At 48.2% G+C, this 11,737-nt stretch overlaps 1 protein-coding gene across 1 annotated transcript; it reads right to left on the bottom strand.

Moving 5' to 3' along the window:
- Positions 1-7,784: 7,784 nt before the first annotated feature.
- Positions 7,785-11,355, bottom strand: GHRH (growth hormone releasing hormone; the record flags this gene model as incomplete). The annotated part of the gene is made up of 4 exons (XM_082857825.1): positions 7,785-7,857; positions 8,730-8,849; positions 10,874-10,978; positions 11,276-11,355. The coding sequence occupies 4 exons, from the start codon at positions 11,353-11,355 to the stop codon at positions 7,785-7,787; spliced, it is 378 nt and encodes a 125-aa protein (XP_082713951.1).
- Between the last annotated feature and the right edge of the window lie 382 nt (positions 11,356-11,737).

The raw sequence follows: 11,737 nt of genomic DNA on the forward strand, positions 1-11,737 counted from the left end.
ACCTGCCTGGCTCCTGTAGACGTATGACTGAAAGCCTTGCTTTTAAATTTTAGCTTCTTATCCCGCCCTGATGGGAAAAGGTGATGTTGGTCTCCAACTGCTGTTGGGTGGCTCCTAGTGTCCCTGCTCATGGGTGCTGGGACCTCAGCAGCTCAGAGTAGTGGAGAAGGGAGGAGAACAGGAGACCCACACACCTGGTACTGTAGCACCTGTAACCAGACCTGTATAGTTCTGGAAAACAGACTGGTTGAGGCCTGCTGGACAGAGGTGTAGAGAAGGGACAGTAGGGCCTGAGCATAGAAGTGCAGTGGTTGGAGGGCAGGAGATCAGGAAACAGCTTCCTAGAGCAGGGGCTGGCAGGGCTCAGGGGCGCCATGGCCGGTTCAGGGCTGGCCTGCAGACCTAGAGGAGCTGGAGAATAAAGCACAGCAGACATTTGCTACATGCCAGGCTCTGTGCTTGGTCCAGCTGTGGCAGTGAGCAAGACAGATTATTCCCTGCCCTTGGTTCACTTATATCCCAGAGGGGACAAGGGAAAGGGAGCAGAGTAATCACAAATCTGAAAAGGAATATTTATCTAGAGGGGTTGGGAAGGCTAAGCTGACAATCGAAGGAAAAGAGGCAGTCTTTGCAGAGCTGGGGAAGAACATTCTAGGCAGAGCAGCAACATACGCAAAGGTTCTTGAGGCAAGAGCTTGGCGTATCTGAACTGAAAGCAGGCCAGAGTAACTAGGGCGGAGCTAGCAAGGAAGAGAGTATCCTTGGAAGCCATAACAAATATGGATTTTAAGGGCCGTGGTAAAGGGGATAGATTTTATTTTCAGACTGACAGCAAATTAAGGGAACTTGAATTTTATGCTGAGATACAGCAGAGGCAGAAACAGCTCGTATGCTGTCTTTCTGGCCCTACCCACTGGGAGAAGCCTCTTGAAGGCTGCGGGAGAGAGTCCGCTTGCTTGTAGCCTCGTGGTAGGTCTGGGGAGGCTGCAGTTGAGAACAGGCCTAATGAAATCCACTGGATTTGTTGCTCAAATTATTTGCTACTAGCAAAGATCCTTTGCTTGACCAAACTTTAGTCAGGATCCTGAAATTTCTCCTACGCCCATCTGTACTCTTTCTTTTAAAATCTAGTTTTAGCAAGAACCCTTCTAAGCAGTTTAACCAGACCCTCCCACCTCCATGTCTGATCACCCTGATATGTGGTCAGATTCCTCACCCTCCACCATCTCCCAGGTGATGTCTGATCTTCCTGGCCTATCTTCAGCCAGAATCCTGTTAGGTCAGCTTAACTAGAATCCCCTTACCCCTGATGTATCTTCTTGGTAAGTTTCCATCCACTGTTCCCCACCCTGCTCCTTGGCTGTCAGTTCCCACTAGACCATGCTGTATTCAGAATTGAGCTCACTTCTATATGAGGTCTCTTTCCCCCTATTGCAGAAGTCCTGAATAAAATCTGTTTTTACCTCTTTAACTGCTGTGCAGCTCTGGTTTTCATTTGACACCACAGTAGTGCCTGGGCCTTGCTTTCTCTATAAAGAGTACTCAGCACAGCAGGTCAGAGTCCAGCTAACCTTTCTTCAACCCCCTGAGCCTTAGTTTCTTATCGGTAAAAATGGGATAATACCTCTGAGGGCTTTATAAGGATTAAATGAGGTCACATCCAAAACACAGACTACAGTGCCTGGCACTGACATTGACTCAGAGTTTTCTTGGATTAGTATAGATATTACCATTGTTATTTCCTGTGTGTCGTTGGCAGGAGCCCAGTAAGCAGTTTGTACCAGGTCCACGTTTCTTTGTTGGTTGGTCGAATTCACTTGCTTCCCCAGCTGTCATTTCCTGGAGGGCCTGGAGGCGTGAAGCAATACAGGAGCGCTGTCCCGGAATCAGGAGTCTGTTGCGAGCTTTGCCCCCTCCGGGCTGTAGGACCTCTTACCTCTGCTCTGCCCTCCCCCAAGGGCTGTGGTAGGGAGCACGTGAAGCAATGGATGGGAAACCCCTTTGTGAATTTTAATATAAGCATAAGGGATTATCATAAGCAACAAGTCCCCCATTGATTAGAGCATTTCTTTAGGGGAAAAAAAATAATAGCACTCCATCTTAAGTGGGACCCCCCAAAGGAATGGGAAGCTCCCAGTCCCTCTGTGGGGAGGGTTTAAGTCCTGTAAGCTGCCGTTAGTGTCATAGTTAATGGAGATAAAGCATCGGAATTGTTGCCATCACGGTCTTTTCCTTTATAACGGCATTCACCTCGAAAACCACAAGTAGCAGCGGGGCCCAGTGCTCGTTATTTCATTTGAAAAACTCATTGGAGGTTGAGAGAGCCCTCAGTCTTTGCTTTTGTTGGGACAGGCGGAGGAAAGAGATGAGCAGGTGGGTCTGGGGGAAGGGAGGGGGGGCTCGGGCTGGCCTGGCGAAACCACCATTCAGCAGCCTCCTCCTTTGTTCTCCTTCCTTGGCAGGTTCTCGGCCAGCCCGCTCAGCTTGGTTGAAGTGGACCGCGGCCCTCAAAGGCCAGCCTTCTCTTCTGAAGGGGGCTTTTGTTGCCCATTGTTGGTATTGTCTCCTCCACGGAGCCATGGTGGCCCCCTGCAGAGCGTTTCCCACGCTTCACATTCTTTCTTGGAGGGCAAACTGGGGGCTCCCAGAGAGAGCAGGTGGTCTGAACCGGGTGAAGCCCCGAGCTGGCTTTACAGCCCTGGTGTGGGAGACGGGCCCACGGGATGCGGGTCCAGCACTGTGTGTGCCAGGTCGGAAAAGGCCGGAGATGGGACTGCTCACCTCTGAGTCCCCATGAACTCTGAGATGCTACAGATCTTCTTGTACTTTTAATCCAAACACATCCCATCATCCAGACGTTTCACTTTTTTTTCTTTTTTTAGATTTAATCTACTTATAGTAAGATGCACAAATCTTAAGTGTATAGCTCAATGAAATTTTACATCTAACTACGCTAGTGTAACCATTACCCAAGTCAAAATATGGAATGTTTTGATCCCCTCTCGGAAAGTTCAGAGTCTAAGAAGAGGCTATGTGTGGGGTGCTGTGTGGTGGTGTAGGTGATGTGTGTGGGTATCTGGCCCAGGCAAAACTGTTCATGAATAGAAAAAGTTGGGTAATCACTGACATCTGGTCAGTGGCTTCAGCTCTCTGCTTCCCTTTATAGCAAAACTTCTTCAAAGAATTGTCTCTACCAGTGCTGTCCAATAGAAATGTAATGCAAGCCCCATAGGTGATTTAAAATTTTCTAGTAACCATAACAAATAAGTAAGAAACAGGTGAAATTCAATTTTAATATATTTTATTTAACCCAATCTATTCAAAATATTATTTTAACATGTAATCAATACAAAAAACATTACTGAGATATTTTGTATTCTTTTTCATACTGTCTTTGAAATCCACTTAAAGCACATCTCAGTTGATATTAGCCACCTTTCAAGTGTTCAGCAGCCATATGTGTTCAGTGGCCACCATATTGGGCAGCCAGGTCTATACTCACCAGCTCTGACTCCTCTCCTGCCATTTTCTCTCTTTTTTTTTTTTTTAAGATTTTTTGGATGTGAACCATTTTTTCAAAGTCTTTATTGAATTTGTTACAATATTGCTTCTGTTTTATGTTTTGGCTTTTTGGCCATGAGGCACATGTGGGATCTTAGCTCTCCGACCAGGGATCAAACCTGCACCCCCTGCATTGGAAGGCGAAGTCTTAACCACTGGACCGCCAGGGAATTCCCCTACCATTTGCTCTTGAACCCACTCGAGTCAGACTTTTGCCTCCACCATCGACCCAATTTGTTCTTGCCAAGGTCATCAGTGGTTTCCATGGTCACTTTCATGTTCAGTTCTCAACTGACTTGACCCATCAGCGGCATTTGGTACTGTAGATCATTCCCTTCTCAAAACGCTTTCTCCGGTTGGCTTCTGGAATTTCTCTCTTGTAGTTTTCCTGTCATCTCACTGCCTGTTCCTTCTCAGTCTCCTTTGCTGGTTCCTCATCTTTCCTCCAGGCTTTCAATGTGGGGTGCCCCTGGGTAGTCCTTGGACATCTGCTCTTTCTGTTCCTCTTCCTTAGTGATCTAACCCACTCTCCTCACTCTAATGACCATCTAAAGGGTGACGGCTACCAAACCAAACCGGCTGACCAGACCTCTCTCCTGGCTCCAGACTTGTACACCCAGGTGCCCACTCAACATCCTCACTGGAGCCTTTAAGGGGCGTCTCAGACTCAGTATGTCTAAACCCAAACTCCTAATACCCGCGCCCCCCACCGTCAAAGCTCGTAAATGGCAACTCCATCCTTCCAGTTGCTCAGGCCAAAAACTTTGGAGTCATTCTTGACTCCTCTCCAATCCCCACACCGTATCCATCAGCAAATGAGTTCTACCCTAAGAATGTATCCAGAATCTGACCCTTTCTCAGAGTGACATTAAATACAGGTCAGGGGCTTCCCTGGTGGCGCAGTGGTTGAGAGTCCGCCTGCCGATGCAGGGGACGCGGGTTCGTGCCCCGGTCCGGGAAGATCCCACATGCCGCGGAGCAGCTGGGCCCGTGAGCCATGGCCGCTGAGCCTGTGCGTCCGGAGCCTGTGCTCTGCAACGGGAGAGGCCACAACAGTGAGAGGCCCGCGTACCGCAAAAAAAAAAAAAAAAAAAAAAAAAAGAGTTACCATTAAATACAAGTCAGATCACGTCGTTCTGCTTAAACTCTGCGATGGCTCCCATCTCACCAAAGGTGAGATTTTTAAGTCCTTACCATGGCCTCCAAGGGTCAGATGAGTTGGCTTCCCGCTCCCTCTAGGCCTCCTTTCCTTCACCCACAGCCTTGCTGTGCTCTAGCTGCACTGACCTTCTGCTCCTCCTCCCTCCACACTCTTGCCTCAGGGCCTTTGTGTTGGGTTTTCACTCTGCTTGGAATGTTCTTCACCCACATATTGTCAAGGCCAACTCTTGAGGGACTTTACTCAAATGTCCCTCATCAGAGAGGCCTTCCCTAACCACCACACCGCATATTCACTAGAGATAAAATAATCCCCTCCCACACTCCCATCCCATTAATTTTTTCCCTTTGCAATCGCCACCATCTTACATATTCTATACATACGAACCTTCAAGTCGTGAGCTTTCAAAGATGTGAACATGCGTTTGTATGTCCAGTCACGTAAGCTAGTTCAAGTGTCTGGCGTACATTGTCACGTGTGTGCATCCTCTATAAGTGGTTGCTTTTTTTTTTTTTTTTTTTTTGCGGTACACGGGCCTCTCACTGTTGTGGCCTCTCCCGTTGCGGAGCACAGGCTCCAGACGCGCAGGCTCAGCGGCCATGGCTCACGGGCCCAGCCGCTCCGCGGCATGTGGGATCTTCCCGGACCGGGGCACGAACCTGTGTCCCCTGCATCGGCAGGCAGACTCTCAACCACTGCGCCACCAGGGAAGTCCAGTTGTGCTTTTGTGTACTTTGCTGTGCAGTACTGTATAGAATACAGTAGTTCAGTATCTTTATTTCAAACGCAGGATGTCCGGAAGCAAGCGTAAAAGCAGCGGTGATGTAGCGGGTACGGCTAAGAGGCGCCAGCTGTGGTACTGTACTACTGTACTTTTCAACGTATTGTACTGTAAAATTTAAAATGTTTTCTTTATTTTTTTGTGTTTGTTCTTTACATATTATTTGTGTGAAAAGTATTATAAACCTATTACAGTACAGTACTCTATAGCTCTATAGGCTAACTTTGTTGGACATAAACGAACAAATTGGGCTTACGAATGTGCTCTCAGAACGGAACTCTTTCGTATGCAGGGAACTTACTTGTTTTTATTATACTTTCCCGTTTTTTTTTAAACATCTTTATTGGAGTATAATTGCTTTACAATATTGTGTTAGTTTCTGCTTTATAACAGAGTGAATCAGCTATACATATACATATATCCCCATATCCCCTCCCTCTTACATCTCTTTCCCACCCTCCCTATCCCAACCCTCTAGGTGGTCACAAAACACCAAGCTGATCTCCCTGTGCTATGCGGCTGCTTCCCACTAGCTGTCTATTTTACATTTGGTAGTGTATATATGTCAATGCTACTCTCTCACTTCGTCCCAGCTTACCCTTCCCCCTCCCTGTGTTCTAGAATATAAGCTCTATGAGGTCAGGGACTTTGTTTGCTCACAACTGTATTCCCAGTGCCTAGAACAGCACTTGGCACATAGTGGGAGCTCTAGAAATATTTGTTGAATGAATCAATGGTATTGCTCATAGGTGAACAAAGTCACCAGTGGATGAAGGATGACTTTTGCCCAGAGTAGACAAATATGGCTAAGAGCCCGGTTCTGGGCTGGGTTTGAATCCCAGCTCTCTCCCTGCCAGCGCTGACCGTGGCAATTCAGTTCACCCTTCTGTGCCTCAGTTCCTCGTCTGTGAAATGCAAAGGATGCCAATACCTCCCATTAGGCTGTGTGAGGAGCACGTGAGATTCTACACGTGAAGCTGCCCGGCTGACACTGAGTGTTTGGTAAGTGTTAGCTTTTTTTTTTTTAATATCTTGTAATACCACTTTGGGAAATGTAACTAGGTAAAACATGAAAAATTAGGTTGAAGATAAAAGAAAAATGGAAATGCAGACCAGTATGGGGGAATTTTATTGTATTTATAAAGGAAAAGGTAGGTCAGAAATGAAGTAGGATTAATCGGATGCTGTTGTGTCTCAGCTGCAGGGAGCAGGAAACATATGCAGAACCTTCATCCTTGGGAATTCCTGTCGCAGAAAGGAAGATAAATCTCAGTCTGGGGGCACTGGAGTAAAGGCAAGACGGGACAGGACACCTGGAATAAGGGTGGTGGAGACTCCGGTGTTAAGACTGACTATCTGGGTCCCAAAAGGACCTCAGTCTTAGCCCCACTTCTCCCAACCTACTCCCAGTGAGATCCTGGGCAGTCACTTGCCTGTGTAGAAGCTGCTTCTAATCCCCAGACAGGGTTAGATTAGGTTATTCTTTCCAGCATACACATTCACCACACCCTTTACATCTCTTACCATTTATCACACATTAAATAATCCACCGTACAAGTAATTAATTTCTATCTGCCTCAGGGTGTTATAAATTCCATGTGAGCAGAGACCACGGCTGTCTCATCCACTGCTGTCCCCCCAGCCCAGAGCCTGGCCATCTTTGGATGATTTTTAAGGGATGGGAAGATGGATAAATCTGAACTTGTTTCCTTATAGGACTGTTACGTGGACACAAAGTGTGGTGAGTGCAAAAGGATGCCATCTGCCAAATCATTCTACTCTGCACTCTTAGGGTGTAAGAACTCATTCTGCTGTTATGTTTTCTCAGGCCCACTGTGATGTCCTGGTATTTGCAGCAGTTGAGCTGGAGGGGGAACAATGGCTGGAGCAGCCCCCAGGCCCCTTCCTGATGCTCTATGACTTCAAGCTCTGTGAAGCCTCTGGCTTTTAACCTGCAGGAACAAAGCCTGCATTCTTAGGACTTGGCCCTCCTTAGGGCCACTCTGCCCCACTGGGGCCTGGTGGGAGTCATAAAGCAGGTGAATGATGACCTAATCCCAGCGTGAGAGGCACAGGGGAGGCATTATTCTTAGGGGCATTTTTTAAAAGAATTCTAGCCTTCGGGACCTTGGCGGTGATTGGAGCAAACCCACTCCCTTCACAGAGGAGGGAACTGGGAAGCTGACTTGCTCTGTGCGGAGAGTTGGCTGCAGAACCAGACCTGGGCCTCAGGTGTCCATCCTGCCTCCCAGGCTGGTTCCTGCCCCTCCTGCACTCTTCCTGTCACCCTGCTGCTGCTTGCATCTCCCCAGGACTGTACTTGGTGAGATCTCTGAGCTCTTGGTGTTTAATTAGGCTGGGAAGAAGGTGAGGGGGCACACGGAGAGCTCTGCTGGGAACTGAATTTGCTTAATAGTTTGGTCCAGAAGTGCCTGGCAGAGTCGTGCTGGGACACGTTTGTGCTCACAGTTCAAAGTCAGGCTCTAAAATATAGCAGTTTCTCCAAACAGTAGTGTCATTTGGGGAAACTGTCTGCGAAGTGGAGTTCATGTGAAGCGCTCCAGGGAAGCAAGGCAGGTCTTGGGCCTGCCTGGTCCCTGACTTGGGGCCAGATGCTGCCCCTTCTTTGCCTCAGTTTTCCTCCTCTGTAAAATGGGAAAACTCATTCCTGATCTCCCCTGACTCCTACTGGGATTGTGGGGGTCAGGTAGAGGGGAACTGACTGTCACTCCCGTCTCTCCCTCTCACGAGCACTGCTCACACTTGTCCACCCGAGGGTGTTGGGAGGGGCTGGTCTTCCTTTGGCTTTACAGTTTTATGAACTTGGTAAGGGATCCAGGGCACGCCTCCTACTACATCAGCATCAGAGTCCCCTGGGACCCTTGTTAAGATGATTTAGATTCCTGGATCCTATCCCAGAACTGTTGAGTAACATTTCTGGACACAGACACCGAGCCTGGCCTCTGGCTACACACTGGAGATGCAGCAGTGGACAAGACCAGTCTCTGTCGCACATTTTCTCCCCTTCTTCCGGTTCTTGATGTGTGGAAGGAGGGACCCCATTCCCAGTTTGCTTGGTAGAGCCCCACACCTTTGGAGATGACGAGTTTCTTTTCTTTTCCAGCCCACGCTCTGGGAAAGAAACCTCTGAGGTCCCTAACCACACACACACACACATGCACACATGCACATGCACGCACACACACACACATACACACGTATTCCCACCTGTGCTCCTGCAGCAGGGTCACCAGGATGTTCTCCAATGCCATCTGCTTTTGGTCTGCCCACATGCTGTCCACCTGACGGCCAAGCCGTACCTTTGCTCCTTCCTCCTGGTTTCTCTCTCTATTCGATTAGAAAAAGAGAAAAAACTGAGGTTGCTACTTGAATAGGACTCAGAGAGGCCTGCGAAAGGCCAGGGCAAAGTTAACAGAGCAGGGTGCGTCCCTCTGCCTATTCCAATATCTGGCATAGACTCTTGCACCCAACTGAATTAGACTCAGTGACATTTAAGAAGACAGTATCTATAGGAGTGAAGACAATAGACTATGAAACACATATCTTCCTACAGACGACTTATTAATTACAAAGGAGAAAATGTTAACTTTACAGAGGAGAAACCTGGCAGACATCATGCTAACCAAGTGATCAAAGTTACCATCACCAATGGGACAAATTGACATCACATGCCTCCTGATAGGATGCACTGAGAAGGACGTAACATCACTTCTTTTGCATAACATGAATGTAATCATGAGAAAGCACCAGGCAAGTCCAATATGAGGGACATTCTATAAAGAACTGGCCTTTACTAATCAAAAATGGCAATGTCACAAAAGACTGAAGAACTGGTCCAGATTGAAAGAAACTAAAGAGACATGACAACTATGATGCCACCTGTGATGCTGGATTGGGTCCTGGATGAGGAACATCTAGTTGGGGACAACTGGTGAAATTTGAATATGGACTCTAAGTGATAATTAGACTGTGATTATGTAAGAGAGTGTCCTTTAATTAGATACTAGGAGACACACAGAAGTAGTTAAGGATAAAGGGTCATGATGACTGCAATCCACTCTCAAATGGCTCAGCAAAATAATAATAATATGTATTATTATTTGGGTTTGTGTGTGTATGTCTAGATACAAAGTAAGCAAATATAATAAAAATATTAGGAACTGTTGACTACAGGGAAGGGAATGTGAAAGCCCTTTGTACTATTGCTGCAACTTCTCTGTAAGTTTGGAATTTTTTCAAAATAAAAACTAAAAAGTGGGGCTTCCCTGGTGGCACAGTGGTTAAGAATCCACCTGCCAATGCAGGGAACATGGGTTTGAGTCCTGGTCCGAGAAGATCCCACATGCCGCGGAGCAACTAAGCTCATGCGCCACAGCTACTGAGCCTGCGCTACAGAGCCCGCGAGCCACAACTACTGAAGCCCACGCACCTAGAGCCCATGCTCTGCAACAAGAGAAGCCACCGCAATGAGAAGCCCATGCACCGCAACGAAGAGTAGCCCCCACTCGTCACAACTAGAGGAAGCCCATGCGCAGCAATGAAGACCCAACACAGCCAAAAATAAATAAATTAATAAAATTTTAAAAATCAAACAAAAAACTAAAAAGTGTTCAGGCTGTAGAGTCAGGCTGTTTGAATGCTAACTCTGCCACTCTTTGGTGTGTGTCCTTTAGAAGCTATTAATGTAGCTTCTGTACGATGGGGGTAAGAGAACCTGCTTTGTAGAGTTGTTGGAAAGAGCACATAAGAAGCTAAGAATAGGGACTTCCCTGGTGGTCCAGTGGTTAAGACTTCGCGCTCCTAATGCAGGGGGCCCTGAGTTCGATCCCTGGTCAGGGAACTAGATCCCGCATGCTGCAACTATAAGATCCCACATGCTGCAACTAAAAGATTCCCACATACCGCAGCTAAGGGTTTTCTTGCCACAGCTAAAGATCTCGTGTGCTGCAACTGAGACCCGGCACAGCCAAATAAATAAATAAATACTAAAAGAAAAATAAAAAGAAACTAAGAATAATGGCTAACACTACCAAGGGCTTACTCTGTGCCCAGCACTGTGCTGGGTGTGTGCAAATGTCCCAGGGTAAAGTCTTTGTTTCTGGCAGAGCCACAGTCAAGTGGTGACTACCACTGGTGTTGTCACTGTTGGAGCCCATCACAGGGACAAGCACATAGTGGGTGCTCAGTGATCATTTATTAGTTAAGCGTAAGCTGAGGTCTGACATTGGAGCCCTTCTGCTATGGCGAGTCCAGAAATGACAGATGCCGTGCAAGGGGAGAGACCAAACTTGGTCCCTCCAAACCGCGATGCACTTGGGGTATGGGAAGAAGTCACGAGAACGTCAGCTCACCCCTGCTGCCTGCTCATGATGTCCTGGAGAAGCTTGCGGGCAGACAGCTGGGCCAGCACCTTCCGGTAGCTGTTGGTGAAGATGGCGTCTGCGTACCTCGGCATCCTAGTGGAAGGAGTCAGAGGTCAAAAGGCAGGGTGGGAGGCCCAGGAGGGCTGTGCTCACGGGATCTCTATAAGGTCCTTCTGTGGCCTGTCCCTAGAGAGAGCTGGAACCTGGGCTGAGTGACCTCTCTGGGGCTCAGAGTCTGCCTCCCTCCCAGAGATGAGTAGTGGAGGCTGCCCGAGGAGATAGCTGGGGACCAGCTGGTGGCTTGATTCTGCACCCCCTAAGTAGCAACCCTGGCAGGGCTGGCTTTGGGGTGGCAGGAATACAGCAGGCCCTGTTGTCAGGACTGCTTACCTGAGGGGCTGGGAGGGCGGGGAGCCGTGGGAGCCGCTGCTGAGGGTGAGGGTCACGAGGAAGAACACCCAGAGCAGCATCCTTCACCCCTGTGCTGGCACCTGGGAAGTGACAGACAGGAAGAAAAGGTCAGGTGAAGCCATAGCCACTGGGATGTCTTTTGCTGGGTGGGCCCAGCCCTGGGCTTGGCTCCATGCAAGTTTGGCCCTTGTCTTTTGGAAGCTGTTGGGTAGGAAAAGGAACCCAGACACACCTGGGTTCAAGTTCTGCCTCTGACAGTCACAAGCTCTGACCTCATTTTTTCCATCTGTAAAATGGGCACGATAAGGCTACTCTGCTGACCTCACAGGGTTGAACATAAAATGAATGATAATGGTGAAACTGCCCCTCCTTGTAAGGCCTTATACATGGGATTCAGGCCTCAGCAAGGAATAGGGGAGGAGCAAGCACCTTCCCCCAGTC

Source organism: Leucopleurus acutus, assembly GCF_964270905.1.
Source record: "Leucopleurus acutus genome assembly, chromosome: 16".
Classification (NCBI taxonomy): domain Eukaryota; kingdom Metazoa; phylum Chordata; class Mammalia; order Artiodactyla; family Delphinidae; genus Leucopleurus; species Leucopleurus acutus.